The 22,884-nt window shown below is 49.2% G+C and overlaps 8 protein-coding genes across 8 annotated transcripts; 2 read left to right on the top strand and 6 right to left on the bottom strand.

Annotated features, from left to right (window-relative positions):
- The first annotated feature begins 18 nt into the window (after positions 1 to 18).
- Positions 19 to 3,359, top strand: P175DRAFT_0500753 (SANT/Myb-like DNA-binding domain-containing protein). Its single transcript, XM_040897016.1, has 4 exons — positions 19 to 387; positions 611 to 1,826; positions 1,878 to 2,915; positions 2,969 to 3,359. The coding sequence occupies exons 1-4, from the start codon at positions 198 to 200 to the stop codon at positions 3,066 to 3,068; spliced, it is 2,544 nt and encodes an 847-aa protein (XP_040753265.1). The 5' UTR covers positions 19 to 197; the 3' UTR covers positions 3,069 to 3,359.
- A 259-nt stretch (positions 3,360 to 3,618) lies between these two features.
- On the bottom strand, positions 3,619 to 4,149 carry P175DRAFT_0531404 (uncharacterized protein; the record flags this gene model as incomplete). The annotated part of the gene is made up of 1 exon (XM_040899872.1): positions 3,619 to 4,149. One exon carries the CDS (start codon positions 4,147 to 4,149, stop codon positions 3,619 to 3,621), a length of 531 nt encoding a protein of 176 aa, XP_040753264.1.
- A 1,357-nt stretch (positions 4,150 to 5,506) lies between these two features.
- Positions 5,507 to 7,988, bottom strand: gta1 (glutaminase GtaA; the record flags this gene model as incomplete). The annotated part of the gene is made up of 8 exons (XM_040893659.1): positions 5,507 to 5,585; positions 5,632 to 5,767; positions 5,823 to 5,966; positions 6,016 to 6,218; positions 6,267 to 6,850; positions 6,909 to 7,351; positions 7,436 to 7,728; positions 7,795 to 7,988. 8 exons carry the CDS (start codon positions 7,986 to 7,988, stop codon positions 5,507 to 5,509), a joined length of 2,076 nt encoding a protein of 691 aa, XP_040753263.1.
- A 2,508-nt stretch (positions 7,989 to 10,496) lies between these two features.
- Positions 10,497 to 13,154, bottom strand: anxc4 (annexin ANXC4; the record flags this gene model as incomplete). Its single annotated transcript, XM_040893688.1, has 2 exons — positions 10,497 to 10,808; positions 10,896 to 13,154. The coding sequence occupies 2 exons, from the start codon at positions 13,152 to 13,154 to the stop codon at positions 10,497 to 10,499; spliced, it is 2,571 nt and encodes an 856-aa protein (XP_040753262.1).
- A 1,658-nt stretch (positions 13,155 to 14,812) lies between these two features.
- Positions 14,813 to 16,524, bottom strand: aspE (septin; the record flags this gene model as incomplete). Its single annotated transcript, XM_040893016.1, has 2 exons — positions 14,813 to 15,929; positions 15,986 to 16,524. Coding segments are annotated over 2 exons (1,656 nt in total), but the record flags the coding sequence as incomplete, so codon positions are not given.
- Positions 16,525 to 16,677: 153 nt separating this feature from the next.
- Positions 16,678 to 17,396, top strand: P175DRAFT_0203502 (uncharacterized protein). The gene is made up of 2 exons (XM_040892576.1): positions 16,678 to 16,818; positions 16,876 to 17,396. Exon 2 carries the CDS (start codon positions 16,887 to 16,889, stop codon positions 17,256 to 17,258), a length of 372 nt encoding a protein of 123 aa, XP_040753260.1. The 5' UTR covers positions 16,678 to 16,818; positions 16,876 to 16,886; the 3' UTR covers positions 17,259 to 17,396.
- A 1,455-nt stretch (positions 17,397 to 18,851) lies between these two features.
- P175DRAFT_0500745 (uncharacterized protein) lies at positions 18,852 to 19,845 on the bottom strand. The gene is made up of 3 exons (XM_040897015.1): positions 19,642 to 19,845; positions 19,418 to 19,579; positions 18,852 to 19,352 (listed from the first exon to the last, which is right to left on the bottom strand). Exons 1-3 carry the CDS (start codon positions 19,668 to 19,670, stop codon positions 19,010 to 19,012), a joined length of 534 nt encoding a protein of 177 aa, XP_040753259.1. The 5' UTR covers positions 19,671 to 19,845; the 3' UTR covers positions 18,852 to 19,009.
- A 1,570-nt stretch (positions 19,846 to 21,415) lies between these two features.
- Positions 21,416 to 22,438, bottom strand: P175DRAFT_0545447 (uncharacterized protein; the record flags this gene model as incomplete). Its single annotated transcript, XM_040900392.1, has 5 exons — positions 22,223 to 22,438; positions 22,013 to 22,145; positions 21,875 to 21,932; positions 21,501 to 21,772; positions 21,416 to 21,439 (listed from the first exon to the last, which is right to left on the bottom strand). The coding sequence occupies exons 1-5, from the start codon at positions 22,291 to 22,293 to the stop codon at positions 21,416 to 21,418; spliced, it is 558 nt and encodes a 185-aa protein (XP_040753258.1). The 5' UTR covers positions 22,294 to 22,438.
- Between the last annotated feature and the right edge of the window lie 446 nt (positions 22,439 to 22,884).

The following is a 22,884-nucleotide window of genomic DNA, read 5'->3' as shown; positions in this document are numbered from 1 at the left end:
TCCATCAGCCCCCCCTTTTTTTTTTCCCTCCCTCATCTCTCGTCTTTGGAACTTGCCATCTCTCACACCCGCAAGATTCATCAACCATGCAACCCTTTCATCAAAACCCCATCTGATACTGGAACCTATTCTCCTCTAGCGGCGGTTTTTTGGTTCTTCCCGCTTTATTTACCGCCTCCAGCATCGCTCCCAGCGTCATGGCGCACTCCCGATCGCGTTTGGGACAGAAGAACCTTTTGGCTTCTCCAGCTGTGCCTAGTCCGTCACGTAGACGTGTGACGAGAAGCCAGAGTCGCGAGCTGGACCAAGCGCCTAAATTGTCGAAGAATCATCACACAGCTCCATCGCATCCATCTAACGGCAGAAACAAGTGGGGACAAAACAAGGGTAAGTGTATCTAGATATTCAAGTGCCGGCTGCCCGCGACTCGCTTGTTTGGAGCACATTGTATTGTTTACCTGATCCGCGTTCCTGTTTGAGGGTATCTCAACCAAACTCGCATTCCCAAAACTTGTATCCTTTCATAAATGTTTGAACAATTCTAAGCTATTTAATTGCTTTTTCTGTTTATGTCTATGTTTGATTTTGATTTTTCTTAACATTTGGGTAGGTTTGTCTACCGTGGTCGAAGAATCGCCTTTCCGGTCCCCACATAAGCCTGGTGTTCGGTATGGCAACGCGGTCATACCCGAGTCCCCTGAAGATGTAGTAAATATCTCCGGGACAACTATTCTACCATCAGAACCCGATAATGACTTGGATCCGGAAATGATGCTGGAGGTTCTTCCAGACCTCGAGAGAGCGGGGAGGAATCTCCTGGATTTCCTGGCACCGAGTACTGCAAACCCGGTCAATATTGTCAATAAAGCCAAGCAACTCGGTGATCCCAGAAATACCGAGAGCAGACGCCTCCGTCGTCTGATTACGAATCTAGACGAAGAAGTCAAGTTTTACGGGAACGAGACCTATCTCGATGCGGAACGTCTCGGGATCATATTTTTTTCTGCCCTGGCTGGTCGACGTGGGGGGGTTCAAAAGGACTGGAGTCCCAATCCTGTTGTGCATATGGCCAACTGTGCACGCTTTGCGGCTGAGATCCTTCTTGCAAACGTCGGGACGAACTCTCCAAAACGGGCCATTGCAAATGTTGAGGCTCTGTTTCCCAAGCCGTTCATGGACGACCTGGTCGAGGATGACGAAGCAAAGGCTGCTGGGGATAGCTCTTTAGAAAAGGACACGTTTGACCTTGCTCTGGAAATTCGCACACAAGCATTGATCATACAATTGGAAGACCACCAGGATGATCCTCAGTTTGACGCCAAGAATGCTGTGCGAACGGCCTTTTTCGTCGGTACCTCTCGAACTGCGGCTCTTCGAGGCTTCAACTTGCCTATTTTTGGTGGAGAGAGCGGAGCTCTTCCTGCACAATACCGGGACATTGCCCAGGATCGTTTCAATGAAATTCTCCTGTCCGAGCGTGGAGACGGCTCCTTTGATGTTGAGGAGTTGAAAGGCGCTTACCGTTGGCCACGATTTGTCCTGCGAGCCGCGCAGTGGATTCGCAAGAGGACGGCTGAGATTAGCAACGACTTGGAAAATCATATGAGCGCGCAAGATGTGCACGATGCATTCTTCACCTCAAAACACCCCAGCTTCACTAGCACTGTGGGTGGGTCGGAGGGAGAACCAAGTACTGTCGAAGAAGCTGAGGAGGAACCCAACGAGTCGGAGGTGGGCGAACCAGCGGTATCTGAATCAGCAGAACGGCCGCAGGATTCACGGCCCTCACCACGGGATAGGGAAAAAGGAAGAAGGTTGTCTAAGCCGTAAGTTGCGCCCTGCTCAATTATTCTTGGTCGGCTTCTAACTTCCTGAAGTTCATTCTTGAATGCTCTGTCAATTCAACGCATAGCGCAAAGACAAGAACGCTTGCGCTCTGCAACCGAAACGTCAGATAGCCGGCGCCATTCTGACATTGGTCTTGCTTCACAGCAAGCTCCCGAGCAATCTTCTAGCAGCCGTCGTCAAACGCTTCCCGCACGCCCGGACCGGCCACCACAGGCGGACGAACCCCGTGAGATCCCCGCCTCGCCCGAGGACTCACCTACCTTGTTGCATGGTGAGGACGAGTTCACCATCGGCGTTGATACACACCTTGCCATTGGAAACGAGGGTACCCAATTGGAAAAGTCACACAGCCCTCCAGTCCGACGCACGAGAACCCCTCCCCAGCGGCACAGACCCTCGCGGGCTTTGAGCCAGGATGTATGGCATTCGATTAAGATGGGTTCCTTCCGCGAGGCCTCTTCATCACCTAGTCGCATTGCACCACCGGCATTCATTGACCGGCAGCACAACGCCGAGCGTGTGTCCCCGATCAGTCAAGATGTCGAGGCGCAAAGCGCTGTCGGGCGTGTAGAAGCCCGCGTATCCCGAAAGCGGGCTCGAGAGGTGTCCGAAGAATCCGAAGGCGATGAGGAGGAGGAGTTCTCCAATTACACTGGCCAGGCTGACATTGACCGTAGAAGAGCAGAGAAGCCGCGGCCCGTGGGAAACAAACGACAACGAGTTGAAGAACCAGAACCAGAACAAGAACAAGAACAAGTTAGTGATGATGACGATCTCGACGAGTCGATCCAAGCCAGTCCCCGACGCCGACAACCTGGTTGGGTTCCCAGCCGGCAAGCCAGCAGGGACTATCTCCATTCCGTAAACTCATCATCCTCGCACCAGCGCTGGTCGCCTGCGGAGGATAAGCGACTTCTTCGATTGATTGAAGAGCTTGGATGTGGCTGGGCGCGTATCGCACGGCAGAACGAAGCGCTGCCACTCAAGACCGGGGAAGCACGCATTGAAGGGCGCAACCAGGTGCAACTGAAGGACCGTGCTCGGAATTTGAAGATAAAGTTTCTTCGGTGCGTTCTTCCCCCCCCCCCCCTGGGCGCCCAACTGATCTAACCTTCCGCAGTGAATCCATCCCCTTGCCCCGAAACTTTGACAAGGTCACCATGAAAGCCAAGGACTACGACATGCTTGAAAAGCGAGGCATCGATGTGCCTCGTCCTTGAACTACGCGCCGACAGCCGGACACGGGTGGTTTGGGCTGAACCCAGTCCGCTTATTTTATTAGAACATTGCTATCAGTATGGTTTACGTATGATACCCAGGGGGAGGGAGGGATACTTGGTGTTTATTCCGTTTTATTTCCCAGCAAGTTCCGGATCCTTTATACAAGATCTCTAAAACATTTTTCTGCCCGTAGAGAGAGAGAGAGAGAGAGAGAGAGAGAGAGAGAGTCAAGTAAACAAAATGATCAAAACGAGAGAACACGATACCACAACCAAACATATCCATCACCCAATCAATGTCCTACTTTATGTAGTAGGTACTAAGTACACACATAGATGCAAAGCCAGTATGTATATAAATCCCTCATGTGCAAGCAACACATCATCACGTAGGTATGATTATTATTATTATCTTATGTATGTACACACACACACACACACACCACCGCCAACTTCCCCCCTAGAATCCAGAAAACGTGCAGCTCAAAGCTACATAGAGCTCAACCCATCCAGGTCCGATTCCGGAAAATAAAATTCCCGTAGTATGTACTTAGAACCAAGCCCCGAGCAGCAACAACAAGCCCACCAGCAAACCACAGACCACGGAGGACGCAGCCAGACCGGGGTTCCCTCGGGCCACTGCGGCTGCAGCGCCAGAACCAGAGGACGTAGTTGCGTTGGCGGCGGTGGATGAGGACGACGACGACGGTGCTTCACGGGATGCAGTCGCAGTCGCAGTCGCAGTCGCAGCATCGTCGTCATCATCTGCAGCAGTGAGAATCTCACTAGGGATGGTGGGAGCAGAGGCCTTGGTCGAGGATGGGGTTTCTGTCGGGTCGTCGCTGGAGGTAGCTGTTGCGAGGGCGAGGCCGGTTTCGACGACGGTGGGGTTTACGCTGAAGGAGGCGGTTTGGTCCGGGCCGGAGTCGGTGGCTGTGATGATTTCGGTGGCGATGGAGGGCGGGATGGTATCAGGGTCGTCGTCTTCTGGGGCTGCCATGGTGGAGGAGAGTAGGAGGGCGAAGACGAAGACGAGGAGGAGGAGGAGGAGGGGGTTGGATTTGGATTTGGATTTGGACATTTCGGGTGCTGCTAGTTATGTAGGTAGTATACTGTTTTAGGGTAGAGATTGAAGTATGTATATATATATATATATATGCGTATATGTAGGTCTGTCTGTATGTATGTATGTATAATGAAGGATTGAACACGATCAAGATCAAAAAGACTGGACCCCAAAGAGGGATAAAAAAAAAAAAAAAAGAATGTCAGCGGCTGGTAAAAGCAAAAAAAAAAAAAAGCCCGAAACCAAAACAAAGAAGATCAAACAAGCGTGATAGAGGCCGGGGAGTCCATTTAAGAACCTCTCTCTCTCTCTCTCTGTAGGTAGGTAGATCTGAACTCATTTCTCCGGATTCCACTCCGTAGTAACTCCGTAGGACTCCATAATCCTCGAACTGCGGCTGATCCCTTGCTGGATTAAGGATCTGTTTCATGTCGCTGGCGCTCGTAGTGCAGATGAGCGGCTTCCTAGTTGCTCCCCCTCGCGCAGAATGGAGCAGCTCTAATTTGATGCTCCTTTTGGAAGAAAGAAAGAAAAGAAGAAGATGAACGACCAAGTATGACCTGTCCAAAATCCACTCTCTGATGCTCGTCGATTTCCCAGGTAGGGATAAAGAAACCCTTGGATCAGTCCCCACTCCAGTATGATTAGGATTATGATTCTGAGACTTCTTGCAACAAAGATGTAAAATACTTCCCCCCTATAGTTATCTTATCCTATAGTTATACGGAGTATAAAGAAGTATTCCCATAACGACCCTAACCCTAACCCTAACCCTGCCTATCCATTGAACCCAACCCCCGTAAGTCCATCCGACAGAGATCTATCTACCTACACCAGCCACGTTCCTATCCTATTCGACGCAAGACAAGGCAAGACAAGACCGTGGTTGTCTCGGAGATATGCCTGTATCAGAATCGGAAAGGGAACACTGACACGCGGGGGATTCCCGTGGAGGCCATCCGTCGCAGACCGTCGTGCGTGGAATACTTATCGATCCTTACTGTACTCCGTGCTGTGGAGAGGCGAGGCAATGATGCTGTACTACCTCTAGACTGGATCGTTCGAGGCATCTCGTTGGAGTTACACTCGTCTGGAGACTAGATCCTCTGCACGTGCTACAAGATTCCCGATTTTGGTGTCTATTCTATTACTGTGTCCTTGATTGTCATCAGACAGACACGCAGACCACGGAGGTCAGTATGCACAACGTCCCGCGAATGCGTGGTGAACCAATGGCTATGAACGACAGAAAATTGGCCTTGGCCTTAAAAATATAGGCGTATCAATAGGTAGTATGTAGCGATTCCCTGCCGCTCAAAAGCGAAGCAAGTCTATAAACCATACAAGGCATATGTATATATATGCAGGAATGTCACATGCCCTCATTCAAAAGTAACAAAGCGAAGGCGGCACCCATTACCGGCCGAGCAATAAATGTTATTTGCGGATAGCTGCTCAGGTCAGCCAGATTCGTGAAAGCCATGTCATAACACTTACTCTCCAGATACCGTATCGTACAAATCGGTAAGAGCGCGGTTGGTAGGCGTCTCATTAATCCAGTCGGCCAGCAGACTGATGAACATGTCCCTGGTGCTGGTCGATGCGATTGCAGCCGCAAAAAGTTCCCAATCCGCTAGGTGCAACGTCTCAGCTATTGCCTCGCTGGGAAGCTTGGGGTCTCAACATACCTTTAGTGTATTGGTGCCTGGTATCGAGCGGCACACCAAACGTCTCTTTGATAGTTGGGTAGAAAGCGCTCTGCATATCGTACACTGACTGTGGGACTAAGTTCAGGCCCAGTTCTCGATCCGTATACAGGTTGTAAAGCAGTCCTATATCTTATTAGCTGTATGAACGGTGCCTATCATCTGCAAGACAAACCGTGAGAGTCATTAGATCCGTACGACAAGGTTGCGTGCGGGTAGTCTGTGTTACGAGCGATTCCCAAGGTCTGCCAGTTGGTGATATAATCGTGTGCGTAGTTGGTTAGATTGTTTGCATCCGCTGTGTTCGTAGTCATATTGCCAATGACCGACATGGCTTCGATTCCAATGATCCCTTTCAATGCCAGGTTGGTTTGGTTTCTATTCATGCTGTTAGTACAAGCACTGATATTGTGAGCAATCACATACGCCAAAGGGCCAGCAAAATCGTCCGTGGAAATCTGGTTGGCTGGATACAGAGCGTCATCCACCAGGTAATTTGTCCATTGTCTCAGCAAGGAGTAATGCTCGGTAAGATAATCTGTGTCTTTGGATTTCAGTGCATAAGCCAGAGCCATAATCACCATATTTCCACACTCTTCCAGAGGCATTGGCTCATCGTTGCCATCAGGATGTCCCGTCGCATTAGGGTAATGAGCACCAATATCGTGCATGGCATAGGCATTGGGGTAATGCCCTGACGCTTGAATTTCAAAAAGTGGCTTCATGATGAGGTTCAGGAGCTCTGGGTTAGTATACAAGAAGACCGGATGAGCGGGGAAGATCACGTCGACTGTATTCATGTTGCCGTTGGAAGATATCTCCTTCATAAACAGATACGGGTTCTCTGGTGTCCCACAAAGCTGGGTCGCAGCGAATGCCTGCCGCGCACTCAGCGACGTGATGGTTAAGTAATTCTGTCCGGCGGCGGCAATTGAGTCTCGCGCAACTTGATCATCTAGATTTGAGCAAAGCCTATTGGACTCCTCATAGTCATGATGAAAGAAGTCAAGCTAGAGAATGGAGAATGATTAGTGATATCTATGGAGCTCGGGAATCGACAACACTCACAGCGTCCAAAGCAGTATGAAAATAGCTTGTCCATAGGGAAGGTACTGGAGCAAGGCTACTGGTGTTACCGGTGTATTGAATTGCGTCAGTCTGGGCCAATCCTATAGAGAATAGGACACTCGAGGCCGAATTAACAGACCCGAGGTCATGAGCAAAGCCGAATACCGGCCAGTTTGTAGAAATAGCCCTATAGTTAGCGTCATTGGAATTATTTAACTTTCCGCTGCTGGAGAAAGTTCCCCGAACATCAACGTCTGCTCCCGTCTGATATGTGAGACTAGTTTCGTTGTCTGTCGCCCAATACCAGTCTCCCCATTCTCCCTGGTCCCTGTTTTCAGAAAAAAGAAGCGCCGTCTGGCGATGAACCTTGTGATAGGCAACCCCATCACCGGTTACACCAAAATCCCACTGTGCGATGGCAGAGCGGTCCCCAGATATCCATTCTAAGCGAATTAGTATTTCGTACAGTGTGGTTATTTATAAGTAGCAAAAAAGAAAAGAAAAGAAAGAAAAAAAAAAAAACTTACCTGCTGAGATGTCCGTGTACACCTGCACATCGTGAGACTGCCCATCCAGAGATGAAACACTCACATCAAGGTACGAAAATACAAGCGACTGACGTCGCAAATCATTAGGAGTAATAGGGGATAGAAATGTAATTTTCATTTCGACTGCATCCTCGATATGCATCGTAAAGATGCTCTTCGTCGACGTGTATTCATAGGCAGTTTGATTCACAGTGGTTGAGCCGGGGAGTCCCATCCACGTGTAAACGCTGCCATCAACACGAATTAAGCCCGCCCATCCAGTTATTTGACCCCTATTGTAACCCATCTTAGTCTTGCTGGCGAAACAAATGAGTTTACTTAGTATGAACCACACTCACTCCCAAAAGGTTGGCCATTCTCCGGCCAAGTACCCTCCATTACCACCGTCACGTCCCGCAGACAGCCAGGTATTCAAATACGGAGACTTAACCGCCAAAGGCAAGGCGGGTGGCCTAGCAGGAGAGAATGTCGAGGTAGCTCCTGTGAGAGTGACTAAAAGCGCGACCAGTATACCCAGAGAAAGAAGATACATTGTGGTTTGGACGGTCGTTATGAATCAACCGCAAAGCATCATCCTTGAAAAGAGGATGAAGGGAATTGAGGACAGAAAATGAATAAAAAGAAGAATGCACAATCCAAAGGAGTGTAAAATAGCTAAACAATAATGTGGCAACTGAGAATGTTCAAAGGAATGCCAGGAACTGTTTTATAGTCGGTGGGCCTAGCATTCCCCGCGGGCGAGGAAAGCTTTATAGAAGGAGTCTAGGAGCTGATAGAATGAAGTCTAGTCAGTTAAAAAAACCCCATCTAGACTGTGCAGAGGCATGCAGCAGAGTATGCGCATGATAGAATTCCCCGAATGTCGTCTGACCTGTCAATTTGACTGCGGAGACTCATGCAGTCCACGGCGTCGGTCTACGGAGACAAGCTAGACGAGCACGACAAGAATAGAGATTGTGGAGAATGGTCAGACTTTACCATGCATGCTATGCTGTTCATGAAGTTGAAGCAACCAGTAAACATCCTCCTCTCGACTATCACTCCACAGGCAGATTTGATCCAGGACCCAATGATCATGCCAGCCTACATCCAAAATCTAGGGTAAACACGGCTTGGATTTTGGGATCCACATGATAAGTGTCGAATAGTTTTCCTGTACGGAGTATTATAGGGACGAAAAAGGCCAAGGTCACTCATGTTATGCTGTCAGCACAGCCAACTGAGGAGATGACGATGATTTGGCGTTGAGCGACATTGGTAACTGGGGGTTAACCAGCCAAGGAGATGAACGAAGAGTAAGGTTGAAGAATAAGAGACGGTAGTAAGAAGGGGGGGAGAGAGAGATGGACAACAGGAAGAGAAAGAGAAAGCAAAACGACAAAATGTGAAGAAGGAGGAGGACGAGGAGGACGAGGAGAAACAACACTTCCCGAATAGGAAACTCATCTTCAACTTGTCTCAAGTCAACTTCCATCCTTCCCAAATCCATCCTTCCCCAGACCCCAACCCCAGATTGCCCTTTCACTAGCCTTACACAGTTGGATAATCCGCATCTCTCCCTTCAGTCTTCCATCCAATGTGACCACCCACCACTGACCAACAACTGTGATAGTATCATGTGAAAGAGAGAAGGAAAAAAAGAAAAGAAAACCATGTAAATCCCTCCCTGCCAACTACCTTGCAGCACACTAACTCACTCGCTACATACAGTAGTCTCCGACTATCTAGTCCTCATGTCAAGGAGGAAACCAACGTACTCGGTAGTGTGACCTCATTTCCACAGGTTCTCACCACCTCTCACGCCCAACCAACGAACCAACTTCTTCCTCCGTGTTCAGAATACAGTGGACGACTACATAAGACAGAAGTGGGCCAGACACCACCAGAGACGGCTTTTCTCTCGAGCCAGCCAAGTCGCCAAGCTATCGGATGGTCACCTTAATTCCTGATGAAGTCAGAAACCTATCGAGTGCAGTAGTCTAGTCGATAGGTAGGTACGCTGTGCACTGTAAGCATGCAGAGTACAGACCCATGAAGCTTTTCTTCCCTCCAGTTTTCATTTGAGGAGCAAGCAGAAACCCAGAAGGTGGTTGGTTAGTTAGGCACGCAGGCAGCCTGCACCCTACCGGATCTCGGCACAAAAGCTGTCATTTCTTTTCTTTTTCTTCCTCAGTGGACATCTGTCTGTCTGTCTGTCTGTCTACTCGAAGCATCAGGACCAAAAAAAAAAAAAAAAAAAAAAAAAAAAGAAAGAAAAAACAAATTTTAGTGTTGTCGGTCACCACCACCACAAGTGATAAGTCAGAAAGAAAGTTAACGCCATAATATAATATTCCACGCAGGTACGGAAAACACCGGGCAATTAGATAACTACCTGTCTCTTGGTGTCTAATAGGATCCATGAGCTGACTGCATGACTGCAGCAGCAGCAGCAGCAACGTCAACAGGGGTCGCAAAATCACGTAGACGATTTTTCTCAACATTGAACTTGAACAGAACTAGGACTCGAATGATGCGAACCCTCGATATTAAGATCATGATGTACGGAGTATACCGGGGGATATGATAAATCACCTGCCTGGTAGGTAACTCCGATGTAGTACATCAGCCCCTCAAAATAATTCCAAGTGTGTGTGCACAGGGCATGAGTGCATATCAGTTGACTCGACATGCATAGAGTACAACCTACACCTAGTTAGTTACCTACTCTGCTCTGTAAGCCAGCGCTGTTCACAGACCTTGCATTGGTAATGGGGATTAAGACTCAGTACTCAGTATAGGCTTAGATTGATTTGAGAATTTCGAATGTGAATGTGACATTAAATATCTTATACCTAATGTCTTCCTTTATCCAGTCCTATCATAAGTAACGCACGTGCATTCAGTTCGTCTCGTTGCATTCATGTCATATCCATATCCCATTCCATCCACGGTCATTATCCGTCCGCAGTACCAATACAAAAGGAGAGACATAAATATAAACATATATATATATATATATAAAAAAGAGAGAGAGAGAGAAAACGATAACAGCATTGTTTTATACCTTCCCAGCAAGCGTCTTCGAACTCTGCGCCAACTGAATGCAAAACTCCCCCCATTCAGTGCCCCCAGCCAAAGGCAGGATTTCCTCCGCAATCGCCTCCTCCAGCCGCTCTCCATACCGTCGGCGGTACTCGGTCTTGACGGTTTCGAAATGTCTCGGTTCCCAATGTAACCGGACCAGGCGGGAGATCAGGAGCTCGGATCGTTCGCGACCGGAGCGAGATTCGCGGAGAGCTTGGTGGAGAAGAAGGGCGTCGCGCATGGGGCGATTGATGGCGCCGTTGAGGATGTGGGCGAGAGTTTCACCCTGTTATATTAATGGAACTTCGCGTTAGTTGAATATATGGGGAAAGGAGGGGGGTTGTTTGGGGGTTTTTGGAGGACGCAAACGTACCACAAGGTTCTGGGATTTCTGAATCATGTCACGCGCAAAGTTTCGTTCGTAATGCTTCTCGTAAGCGCGGAGAACTTCACGCAGATGCGCGTCACTGCGGCGAACGATAATGTAGATCATTGCGGTTTCCCCGCCGTTGCGAGAAACAAGCGCTGCATGCAGGGCCTGCACGTCCCGATGGACGAGTTCCGGGTCGATCGGCTCGCGTTCGCTCTGTCGAGTCTCCTCTAGGGCAAGGAGCACCGCCGTTCGGAATTTGTCTGCCTTGAGTTCGGCCTTCATGCACTTATCGAGGCTGTCGAGGTACCGAGAGTCTTTGAACGAATCCTTGATCTCGCGTATCTCGCCATTGCTACGACCGAACAGCGATTCGATGAGGAGCTCGCGTCTTGAGGTGCCGGATTGGTAGTAGCAGTTAGCCCAGAACGCCTCGGATTCCCAGCGACCAAGGGCGGTAGCGTAGCAGACCTTTCCGAAGGAGCTGTTGCCCAGTTTAACGCGGATCTGCTTAGCTAGGTTAATGCCCTTGCCATGGATCTTCACATGATTCTTGTACTCCTTCCGCAGGGCTAAAATCTCATCGCTTGTCAAGTGGGGTAGGAGTTGGATCAGCGTTTTGTTATCAATGCTGCGAGTATGGCCAAGGGCTTCCTTCAGTGCTAGGGCGTCTGGCGTGGCATCGTAGAAGGTCACTTTTCGTCGACTATCCCGGGGTGAAATGACAACCAAAGACTCCGCACCGCCCCTGGAATCATGTCGCTCATGCCGTACGCGGCTGCTACCCCGCTTTGAATGATCACTCTTGGGCTCCTTGCGTTCCTTCTCATCTCTGGACTTTCGTGACTTGCGTCTCCGTCGCTCGCTGTCGGTGCTATTGTCCAGCGGCTCGAGATCCGAAATATCATCATCGTATCTAGGTGCGATGAGAATCGGGGACGGCATCGGGGACATGCTCTGGTATGTTCCCTTGTAAGGTTCAAGCATTGGGCTCGCAGGGCGGTGATCAGGGTCAGGACCGGCGACTGAGAGGTTGTGGGCCGACGAGACGGAGAGACTGTGGGGGCGACCAGCAGTGCGGGATCCGGGCGTAAGTTCGACATAATTTTGCGTGCTGTCCTTCTGGGGAGTGGATGCAGTAGGGAACTGAGGGGCTGCAGAATATCTAATGCCACCATACTGGCCGTCACTTGGTTGCGCACCGGATTTCGAGCCATACGGGGCTGCTGCGGCCGTCGAGGACTTCGAAGTGTATTTAACCTTCGGGTCAACCTGTGCATATTGAAATGGAGGAGGCTGCGCATAAGACTGGTGGGCCTTGGGGTCCCCGGAGGGGTTCCGCTGGTGACTTGGAGCAGGCACTGAATTCGTAGTCGGAGCGGTAGTCCACGAGGGGTTCACATACTGCGGCAACGACGCAGCTGGCTGGCTGGGCGTCGCGCCCGGGAATGCCCCCGGCATGGACTGCGACACCGGGACAAACCCTGGCTTCTCGCAGTCAGGAACCGGCGCCCAGGTTGGCTGAGACGGAGCCGGTCCGGACAGAGCAGGATTGGACTGTCTAGGAATAGCTGGATACTGGTACTGATCAGGCCTCCCATAGCCGGTGTGCCCACTGACTCCCTCCGCACTGCGTCTGGGGTTCGTATCCGGTTTCAGCGCCCCCGTCATCATGGCTGGCTGCGAAGGAGGCGCCGTAGTATGCGAGCTACTCCCCTTATACCCATAATATCCGCGCTCTAAATCTCCGGGCGCATCCCCGTAAACGAGATGGTCGTCATCCGAGTCCGACTCTGTATACGAATCATCCGAGTAGGCATCGTAGCGCACAGACTTCTGCTGGGGCTGACGGGAACTGGGAGTGGTGGTAGTGGCAGCGGGAGCGGTATACTTCGAGCTCTCTCGCTTCGCGGCCCTTTCCCGTTCCCTATCCTCTTCCGAGCCCGAGCGGTAGTAGTGGTCATCACCACTGCGGCTGGGACGAGAACGCGCATAGGAGTCTCTTCGATCGCGATCCGAGTCCGACTCATAGCGGGAACTTGTCCGATAGCCGCGGAGAGGGCTAGCTCCTCGAGTTCTCGAGCTTGCGCGGCTTTTTTCATCCGATGGGTCGCCGGCCACCAAGTACTTGCTGCTTCTTCTTGGGTCCGCAGGGGCAGGCGAAACTCCCCGGTCGTCGCGAGATCTGGACCGCTCACGGATACGGCCGCCTGGAGACTTGGAACGGCCGCGCGACCGTGGGTCGCTGACCTGAAGAGACATGGAAACGGGAAAACAGGAAGACCTGAACCACGATTTGAGAGAAGAGGAAAAATGCGATCGCAAATTGCAATACAAGCAAAGAGGGGAGGAGGACGGGCGGCTAACTACTTAGCTAGGTGCACAGACAGAGTCGGGGAAAGAGTCGTACGAATCAGCGCACAATCAAACAATGAGAAAAAAGACAATGCAGAGTGGACACGAGGGAGACAAAGAAGAGAAGGAGTACCGATGATTTTATCAATACTAAAGGAGGAGGCAGGAAAGACAGAGAGAAAAACAAGCAGAAGTCAAGGCTAAGTAAGGTAGTTGAGTTAACTAACTATCGCGGGGGCTGAACAAAAAGTGCCGCTTCAGGCTCTTCTCAGCTGAGGCACACTACAGTCCCACCAAGAACTCTCTTTCCTCTCTCCCCGCTCTCTACTTTTATGAGTAAAAAAATGAAGAAGGAAAAGAAAAGTATGTACTCACCCAGTTGTATATCGAGTCAAAATACCCTCATCCTCCAGGGAATCCTGTCGCCCCGTTGGAGCCGCATCTGAAGCTTACTAGGTACGTACAGAACCCAGACGCATCCACAATCCATATTAATTTGTCTTCCCCTCCTGCAAGTGGTCGCTGGCTTCAGAGTAAGCAGGGTATGGATCTATCTATGTACGGAGTACTGTACTGATCCAAAGGTTGCCTACAACGGTGGCCTGGCCGTTGTCACCCACACGTACGGAGGAGGTACGGAGTACTCTGTCTGTATCATGCAGGAGGATGCACTTAAACAACAACATCATCAAATGAGGACGAGTCCTGTAAAATCCAGGACCCTGCACCCAATCACTAGCGGCTACTGACTATCTGAGCGGCTCTTAGGTGGAACCCTACCACTCCACTTCGAAGACGGAAAAGGGCGCCGCCACCTTGTGACAAGTGCAGAAAAGTGGTATTTTATTTGACAGTTCAACTAAAACGGATCAAGAATACAGGGTACTCAAAGGAAATATGGTGAAATGAAAATAACTGGGATGGGGAAATGGTGGGTTAGAATCAGGTCTGGGAGTACACCGAAGCAGAAACGCCGGAACATCACAATGATGTCCTAGCCAAAACGAAAAGTGGTATAATGAAGGTCGAGAAAAAAAAAATGCCCCAAGAGACACATAAGCCTGTACAAGGGGTGGGGAATCAAATATGGCGATTTTGTCTGTTGGAGTTCCCGGAGATTGGAAACAACAACCACAGTACGCAAATCCAACAACTTTCATAGATTGAGAGGCAGATAAAATCGAGAGAGGATTTATGTCCCTCAATATTCCACTGTCGCAGATAGTAGTTCGAACCGAGAAAGCTCCTGACTTGTTGAAACACGCATAGTCAAGTGCAATCGTATTCAATCGCATCATGCTCATGACATCGAACGAGATAAAAAGGGGAGGGGAAAGAATTAAATGCTAATCTGAAAGGAATGTCGGTGCTTTGATGGAGAAAGGAAAAAGAGTTTCGTCCCAGAAACCCAAACTGAATCACAGCAAGTCTGGTTCCAGGGCAAAGGCGTGAGAATAGAAATAATCGTGTATCGAAAAAAAAAAAACAAAAAAAGTATCAACATATGTAAACGTCCTTTTTGGAAAAGCGCCGGCGCGTAGTGGTGCTCAAGACCGTTACCGAGTTCGACGACCTGGATCAGGGCCCGTTCTGCCGCCAAAGGTCCTCTGCTTCGTGGAAGTAGCAAGATCATGACGGTGCAGACGGCTGGTTCTCCATCGCTCGTACCAAATGACACGACTAGCCTCGCGCAATTCGGATCTCCAATCACTAAAGACCGAGTCCTTGAGTTTGAGGAAGTCACAATGCTCAGGATTGTAGGGGTCGGCAAATCCCCAGGGAAACTTGCGTCCAACTGGTTCATTTTCATTCTCTAACGAATATGGATCGGGCGACAGGATCGAGAAGGGGAGAGGAGGAAGGGCGGCGGGAGATCCGTTTGACTGTCGGGTGGATTCGCTGCGCTCCGAAGGAGATCTTGGGGTTTTCGACGGCGCCGGGTTATCATCACTCGACGTGGATTCAGACCCCTCTTTCCCCTTCGAGCCATCTTCGGCAACAGGAGTCTCCTCCTCGTATTCGCTCTCCGAAGACGTATATTCCTCCTGTTCCTCCAAAGTCAGGATCTCCAGGGGGTCGATGTTCGCCTTCTTCAAGCTTGCCCAAACTGCTTTTCGGAGGTATGCCATATGCGCTGTGGTAATCGTATCGGCTTTGCTGATCACAGGGACAACGGTCGTCTTGCCAATCACTGTCCGCAGCACTTGGATATCGAGGCTTTCATCAAGAACTCCGAGAACGTGGGAATCGGACGCTCTTGGAGTTCCTTGGGCAGCGCGTTCGGCCGCGGTGATATTTTCGGTCAGTCGGGACGGGTCGAGGATCAAAAAAGTGCAGTGAATATGGGTGTCTCGGACGCCAGGGGAGCGGATGACTTTCATCTCTTCGTTCAGGGTTTCCTCGAACTTGCTCTCCAAGAAGCCCGTTACACCACGGAGCTGGATATCAACAATATTTTTCTCCAACCCCTGGGAGTCCCACAGTGTCAGTCCCACTCGTTCTCCATCGATCTCAGTTTCCAAATAGTGAGAAGTATATCCTTCATTCGCCGGAGATTGGCGCTCATATTCCACTTCTTCGGGCGAACGACCGGGGTGTTTATGCGGGGGCAAGGCCAAAGACTTTCGGAGAAAATTAAGGAACGAAGTCTTGCCCGAGTTGCGAGCACCGATAACGAGGATACTGCGTTACAGTCAACATATATTTCTGTCTCGGGATCCACGGGCGTTGCGACTTACTTGTACGGGGTCGGGTCCTTGCGTCGACGCAGTCTACGTGGATTATTGACAGTACTAACCGCGCTGCTTGCGTAGCTATATCGACCACGGTGGGTCATACTCTCCGTACGGGCATAGGGGTCATTGTACTCGGAGGGAACAGGAGTGCTCATGGCGCTGCGAGACATGTACTGCTGAGCCGGCGACCGTGGGCTAGAGACACCAGCGACATTGTTCTTGGATTCATCGCCTCCAAAGGTCTCGAGGACGGGGGTGGGTGAAAGGTCAGGGAGACGGGGAGGTTGTTTAGGGCGTGTCTCGCGCTGACGACGAAGCTCCTCTTCCATCAGCTGGGCCTTGGACATCTTCTTGTTCCTGCCTCCGGATGATTTTCTGTCGCCGATTGGTTCTGTGGACTTGGAACGGCGGAGGAAGCCCAAGGAGGAAGAAGCTCTGCGTTGATCCTTCACAGAGTTGACGTTTTCTGTAATGACAGGAGGAACATCGTCAGGAGGCTGGTTGCGGCCCGGGGTCCGGGGTCTTGCTGCTGAGGTTGCCATAGGATCAGACTCGGGTGGCACTACCCTGTCACTCGACTTGTCTGTAACACCACGGGTTTCTTTTGCCAAATAAAAGTGGGGTCGTAGTGAATTAATACTGTCTCATATATAGAGTTCCTCAAACCAATGGGAGAGATATTGAGTGGTTCACCAACGCTTATTCGTCAAGGTCAACAGGTTGGTCTTGGATAATTCGACGGCACGGACTATACAATTTTTGAGATGGAATCAGTGAATATAGCCGGATAAAGGGGGAAGATCACTCATTATCAGGCACAAAGCTTCTCTGCACAAGTAAGTGGCAATATGGCAAAACACAACTTACTGATCTTGAACAATTCGATCGTCTAGTTTCCAATTCAATGGTTGACCAGATGCGGGGCACGATATTTTCTACCTGTAGGTACCTGGTAGGGTTGTCTCTCTATGATCCGCCAATGAAGCGATTGACTGCAATTGCCAACAGCAACCAATTGATCGGTCCCTGGAGTTTTTTTCTTTATCGTTTTTCTTTTTTTCTTTTTTTTTTCTTTCCACAAGTCCGTCAAGACGTGCAGACTCGGTGTAACCCCTTTGGATTCAATCCCAGGGAAGGTAGAGGCTATCTAAATCGACAATTCACTCGCCCAGCAAGTGTTTATCGAGATGATCCAGAGCCTCTCTGGTTGAGGATAATGAGCACAAGAGAATGTCAAAACGAATGGAATAGGAGGAGTTTCAGTTCCGATAATTGAACTCGCACCCTAGAGCTTTTTTTTTTTCTTTTTTTTTTTCAAAAAAGGTGAACTCTGAGCGCCAGAGAGTAAAATTGCCTGCTCACAGCGTCCGACTGATGCGGCGCATATAAGTGAGGGGAGTAAAAACAATTGAAGACGAAACGAACGGGGAACAGATCGAAAAGAAAGAAAAGAGGTTAAAGGAGAAAGAGGAGGAGATTTCAAAGAAAGAAATAAAATAAAACAAAAACGGATGATAGGCGCTGAATGAAGATCGCCCAGTGAGAGCACGAATGGATGTTTTCTTCTATCCTCTTTTGCCTCGTCCCGTACAGGAAAAAGCACGAGAGATTCGGACTGTCTTGTGTATCCGCTCGTGGGAGATGTCAGAACTAGCTGAATCTTTCACCAGGCCAATTCTTCTTCTTCTCTTTTGTTTTTCTTTATCCTTTTTTTGTCAAAAAAAATATGATTACTTCCCTTTGCAGTCCAAGTTCTTCGGTAGTAGTTCTCCAGCTCCAGAGATTCAGGGGCAACATCAGCCAGTGTACGTCAAGCTACTACACTAAGGGGCCGGACCTCTCCAAAAACTTCCAACCCTTTCCAAATTCCCCCACTCCGCGAGTCCTCTAAGAGATTTAGTTTGGCTAACTTGGAAAAGTTCCCAGGCGACTGGAGGGGCAATCCATTTCGTGATTCCAGAGTCCAGCCTATCTAGTCCAAGAGTACGGGGTATTCATCACAGGGGGCTCGGGTCATCTTGAATCCTTCCCTGGAAGCTGTCTTCAAATTAGAATGTTCGATGAACTGAAACAAGAACGAAAGCGACTATGGCGATCTCTTGGGATTGAACCTCGAGTTCAGCGTCTCAACATTCGTGCAGCCCAATTCCACGCCCCCAAATGGCTCGTATCCCGACGAGTCGTCATGGGTACTTGTGGTGGAAGATCAGGCAACTCCTTATAGCTGGCGGCATAAAAGACATGGATTATCGTGAAGGTAACTAGTTACCATCCATCCTTGCTCATAAGAATCCTAGTAACCACAATCATACTAGGACCAACTGGAAAGAAGTGTGGTGAAGCGCTGTAATTTTGCAGTCAAGCTGTGATCTAAACCCCATCCACACGTGGGACTAGTCCACGTTACTAACTATCCTACATAAATAAAGATCCAAGTTGACATGATTGGCATGCCATTCAGTGTCTCACTGTCTATAGTATTCTGGAAGGGGAATCTAGGTCGTCATCGCGCATATTCTGAAGTATATAGCTGCTTAGTTGGTAAATGTCCAAGTCCGCCGCTCCAAGCAAATGGAAAATCAATATAGTCCCGTCGTAGTGGTATGGAGTGTTGCGGGAATTAACCACCAGCTTCTCTCACCAGGGATGAGTAGAGTTTCGCGCGGTCCCGGGCCAACCCGTATTATTGTTGCCCCTGAGTTGGAACATCTTTGAGTACACACAGACTACAAAGTCTTGTTTCGTGTTGAGTCTACGGAGTACGGAGTATTCGGCGAGTATTCTTCTCAGACCCTATATATTTACCTCTCTCTCTCTCCCTGCCATCGTATCTACGGAGTTCCAGCAAAATGAAACCCCATCAAGAAATCCAAAATTCGGAGTATGTGTTTCTATCCATCCATCTCACGGAAATTACCCCCCCCTTAGTCCCCACCAAACCAATCTGGCCTGGACTGTGTAACAACCTCAGAGCTAGAGCCAAAAAAAAAGGGTGACAGGGCAAGTTCATCCCAAACTATCTACTAACTATTTCCAAGTCCGAAACGAAAGAACAATACAGGGATCATACCCATCCGGACAAACATTCGTTCGAGTAAGCCCCTTGAATTTCGGACCGTTCGGGCCTGCACTGTACTTGGCCTCGCCGAATAATTCTGGACCGCCGGGCAGCGCATCGTCCCCCCACTGGCCGTTGAAGTACAGCCAGTTGACTGGGTGGCTTGGGTCGTAGGGCTGGAACGTTTGGGTGGCTGGAGCATAACTATATGCATAGGCGTTGAGGATAGGATCCCAAAGCGTGCCTTGGTCAGTGTAATCGACGACAAACCCGGCCGGAAGATTCAGGTGAGGGATTGTGTGGTCATGGTCACTAAATCCATCCATCCATATTAGCCTTCTGCAAAGAAAGCAAAAGAGGGCCATCCATTCCCATACCCAGCGATCGAGTAGACGGCATGTGTCCCGTTCGCCGAGTACGCGATCGGTCGGTTCCCTTGTTTTTCGGTTGCCTCGTAGGTGAAAGCTTGTCCACCGGCATGCTGGCTGTACCAAAGGGCTTGTGGCGTTCCATTCTGGAATCGAACCATGTTATGCTCCCTGAATACAGCGAGTTAGATACAGGGATGTTAAGGCCGAAGTAGTGGGTGGGTGATACGCACCAATCGCCAGCATGGTCCCCAAACTCCATTCCCAAAACGGTATTTCCCTGGTTATACCTAGTTATTCGAGCATGAGTACGAAAGAGATATCCAGGAAGAGACCAACCAACTCACGCATAAAAGTAAAAATAATACGCATCCACCTCGCCATTTCCATGATCGTTAACAACAATGATCGAAGACCCTGCGCCCTCCGACTGCCCGTTCTCCTGCATCGCCGCACCCTGGAACCACGAAGGCTGCGGCTTCGCATCGATGCCCTCTTTCGAAGTCAGATAAACGCTGGTGTTTCCCAGGGTATTCAACTGGTCCAGATTGTCCAGTGTAAGTGGCAACTCCAAGTTCTGGACCACCTCCCAATCCACCTCCGGAGAGGTATGGACGAGTTGGTCAGCAATGCCAGCGGGCCGATATGCTTCTTCACTGTATAGCCACACCAGCGGTGCTATGTAGAACTCCAGTTAGCGCATGCCCTTTGAATACACATATATATCATATCTAGGCTTAGTATAACCCGGAACACTGCCCAGTACTCACCGTATTCGAGCACATAGCTCGGGATAGCAGTAGTAGCCAACCCACTGGCATCCACGTAAAGAGGGACCTGTACAGACATGATAGGTAACTGGATACCAAAGAGCGCGCGAGTAAGAGACCACATCAGTTTTTTTTTCTCTTTTTTTTTTGCTTTTCAGAATATCTCTTTTTCGTTCTCAAGCTGATAAAACAAGCCCAAGCGTCGCTAATGTCTCTAGGAAAACCCAGATCAATTTACACTCCGCAACAACGGTACCTTCATATGCAAATCTATAAATTCCCCCGGCCTCATGTACCTACCCTACAACTGAAGTATCAGCAGCAGCACTACGACCTAGTCCACCGGGAATGGTTTTGGGCCTCCTGATCGGATCCTCGTGTACCGGTATCTAACCTGTAGGTACATAAATTGCCCGCCGCATCCACTCATGCACCCTCGTGGGGCAGCAACTGGACTACACCGCAACACCTGCTGATAATCTTAAAATCCGACTCTGACAGATGTCGATGACAACCACCAACGAGTCGTTTTCTCTCCAACGCGTGCGCGGATCAAAAGCTTGTTGTTTATCTGGCTGACCGGCAATCCCTTTCTTTAGAGGTTCCTGTCCGTCTCAGGGCTGGCTGGCTGGCTGGCTGGCTGTAAAGTTCAGGGTCTGCAGCAGCGGCGGGGAAGGGTTGCGTCGACTCTTCTGCATATGATACACAATCCCATGGAACATAGATAAGCATGATTCGAAATTACCTAGGTAGGCCTGGTAGGGTTAGGATTGCCATGTTATTGGGGTTTGTACCTAGTACTTGTCGTGCGTTGCACTAGTAAGTACCTACCTACATCTGGATGGAGTGGACAACATTCCTCGGGGCTCGCTCTCCCTTTTCTTTCCCCCGCGAGGCTAAATAATAAGAAAAAAAAAAAAAAAGACAAAGACATCCCGTGATGTAAGGTGGTGCCCCTGAAGAGTCATCTGAACAAATCATCTCTTGGGATCAGATTTCCTAGGTACTATCGCATAACGTCGGCGATCTCCAGCCAGTCAACCCTGAATCAGACGCGGGGCCGATCGGATACGTGCATGACTATCTAAATAAAAGTGCTCCTGTGATGATGATGGTATCATTGTAACTACAGTACATAGGTAGTAGTATTCTAAAAACAATCTACTGCAGCCAAGTGGTCATAACTAAGTAAATTATAAGGCCAGATGTTAGGAATATACTAGTTCACTGATATTGGTCATTCCAATTCATTAACTATTAACTACATCAGATTTCCCGTACGGAGTACACCTACATCCAGTCTACTGCAGGGCTACCTATACCTCCTGCCTCTGCCTTTCCTTCTCCAGCTTAAAGATCCGCAAATCCAACGGAACCCTTTCCCCCAGCCAAGTCGCCCGCTGCGTGTGATTTCGCTCCTCTTCGGAATCGACTGTGTTCGGGTGCAGCAATGCACTCAGGGGACCCCGATTCACAATTAACCAGGGCACAAAAGCGCCGAATTGCGCGGGGGTAAATAGATTCACTTCGAACATTGCGATCGGGTGTGGACCGACGGGTTTGTCAAAGAAGGCGTATATTCGAAGTTCGGGAACTGCGCCTGTTAGTCTTTTTTTTTTTTTTTCTCTTGCTTGCTTGAAAGCACACGGTAGATCGATTACGAAGAGGGGAGAAGCTAGGATATGTGGTGGCTTACATTCACGTCGGATTCGCTCGTAAAGAGCCTTTGCGAATGTTACCTGGTCTGGGTTGTTCTGCAAGCAAGCAAAGGGTGAGATCAGATCCGTCCCTGTAACTATACTCTACTTTAATAATGCAGGCGGAAACTACTAACCTGAAAGTGATAAATGTGAATATCGAACCCTCCTCTTCGGTCCTTTGATAGCGGATCCGGAAACTCCTCGTAGGCTTTACTCAAGATCCCATGTTGCGGGTTTTTCAGCGACTTGCCGTCGGCGTTTCTCTCACTGTATGAATGTTAGTACTATAGCGAAGTCGGGGAATGGCAATGGAATGCAATTGAACATTCGTCTGAGGAACGTACTCCGACAGTGGCTCTAGGTTTTCGTAGCCCTCTAGCGGGGAGGGATAAGAGAAGGCGAATTGGTCGGTCATTGTTTTTGATTTCTTTGACTCTTGTTTTCTTTCAATGTGAAATAGAATATATCCAATTAAAGTATAGATTCAAGCTAAAGGATTTTATCTGATTAAGAATATGTATGGGGGGAAGCGGGACTGAGGAATTCCGCTGTCTGACAAATGTGCAGAATTGGTGGCGCTCACTGTAACTAATAGTAATACAAAAAAATTGTAAGAATAGTTACAGAATACAATAGAATATAGCAGAATTCGCAGAATTCAATGATACAAATGAATGACGTAAGGTATTGAAGATTTCTACCCAGTATGGATTAACTATAGTCCGTGAATCACGTAACATACAAAGAGGTGCGATTATGATATCCCTTTTAGGGATAAAATCTTTACAAAGATTTGTCAATTGTCGCTATCCTTACTTACATAATACATAGAGTCTACCAGGTACCTAAGGTACCTAATTTCCTACCTAGGGATAGTCCCATTCGACGATAGAGTAGATTATTTATCCAATCAATGCATCCATTCACCTCCACAATTTGAAGACCCTTTCTAGCCATTCTTTTGAACAATCACGCCAAATATCATGGCACACTGCTTGAAAATATT

This window comes from Aspergillus ochraceoroseus, assembly GCF_002846915.1.
Source record: "Aspergillus ochraceoroseus IBT 24754 chromosome Unknown P175scaffold_3, whole genome shotgun sequence".
Lineage (NCBI taxonomy): Eukaryota > Fungi > Ascomycota > Eurotiomycetes > Eurotiales > Aspergillaceae > Aspergillus > Aspergillus ochraceoroseus.
Note: the sequence above shows the minus strand (reverse complement) of the source record. Positions and strands in the feature narration are given on the sequence as shown.

Bases quoted from the DNA above. Each gene is read 5' to 3' on its own strand.
- P175DRAFT_0500753 (XM_040897016.1), top strand. From the start codon at position 198: ATGGCGCACTCCCGATCGCGTTTGGGACAGAAGAACCTTTTGGCTTCT. The intron at 388-610 runs GTAAGTGTATCT...ACATTTGGGTAG, and splicing joins CAAGTGGGGACAAAACAAGG to GTTTGTCTACCGTGGTCGAA. The intron at 2,916-2,968 runs GTGCGTTCTTCC...AACCTTCCGCAG, and splicing joins TTGAAGATAAAGTTTCTTCG to TGAATCCATCCCCTTGCCCC.
- P175DRAFT_0203502 (XM_040892576.1), top strand. From the start codon at position 16,887: ATGGTTGACCAGATGCGGGGCACGATATTTTCTACCTGTAGGTACCTG.
- P175DRAFT_0500745 (XM_040897015.1), bottom strand. From the start codon at position 19,670: ATGGAGTTTGGGGACCATGCTGGCGATTG. The intron at 19,580-19,641 runs GTGCGTATCACC...CGCTGTATTCAG, and splicing joins GGGGACCATGCTGGCGATTG to GGAGCATAACATGGTTCGAT. The intron at 19,353-19,417 runs GTATGGGAATGG...GGATGGATTTAG, and splicing joins GCCGTCTACTCGATCGCTGG to TGACCATGACCACACAATCC.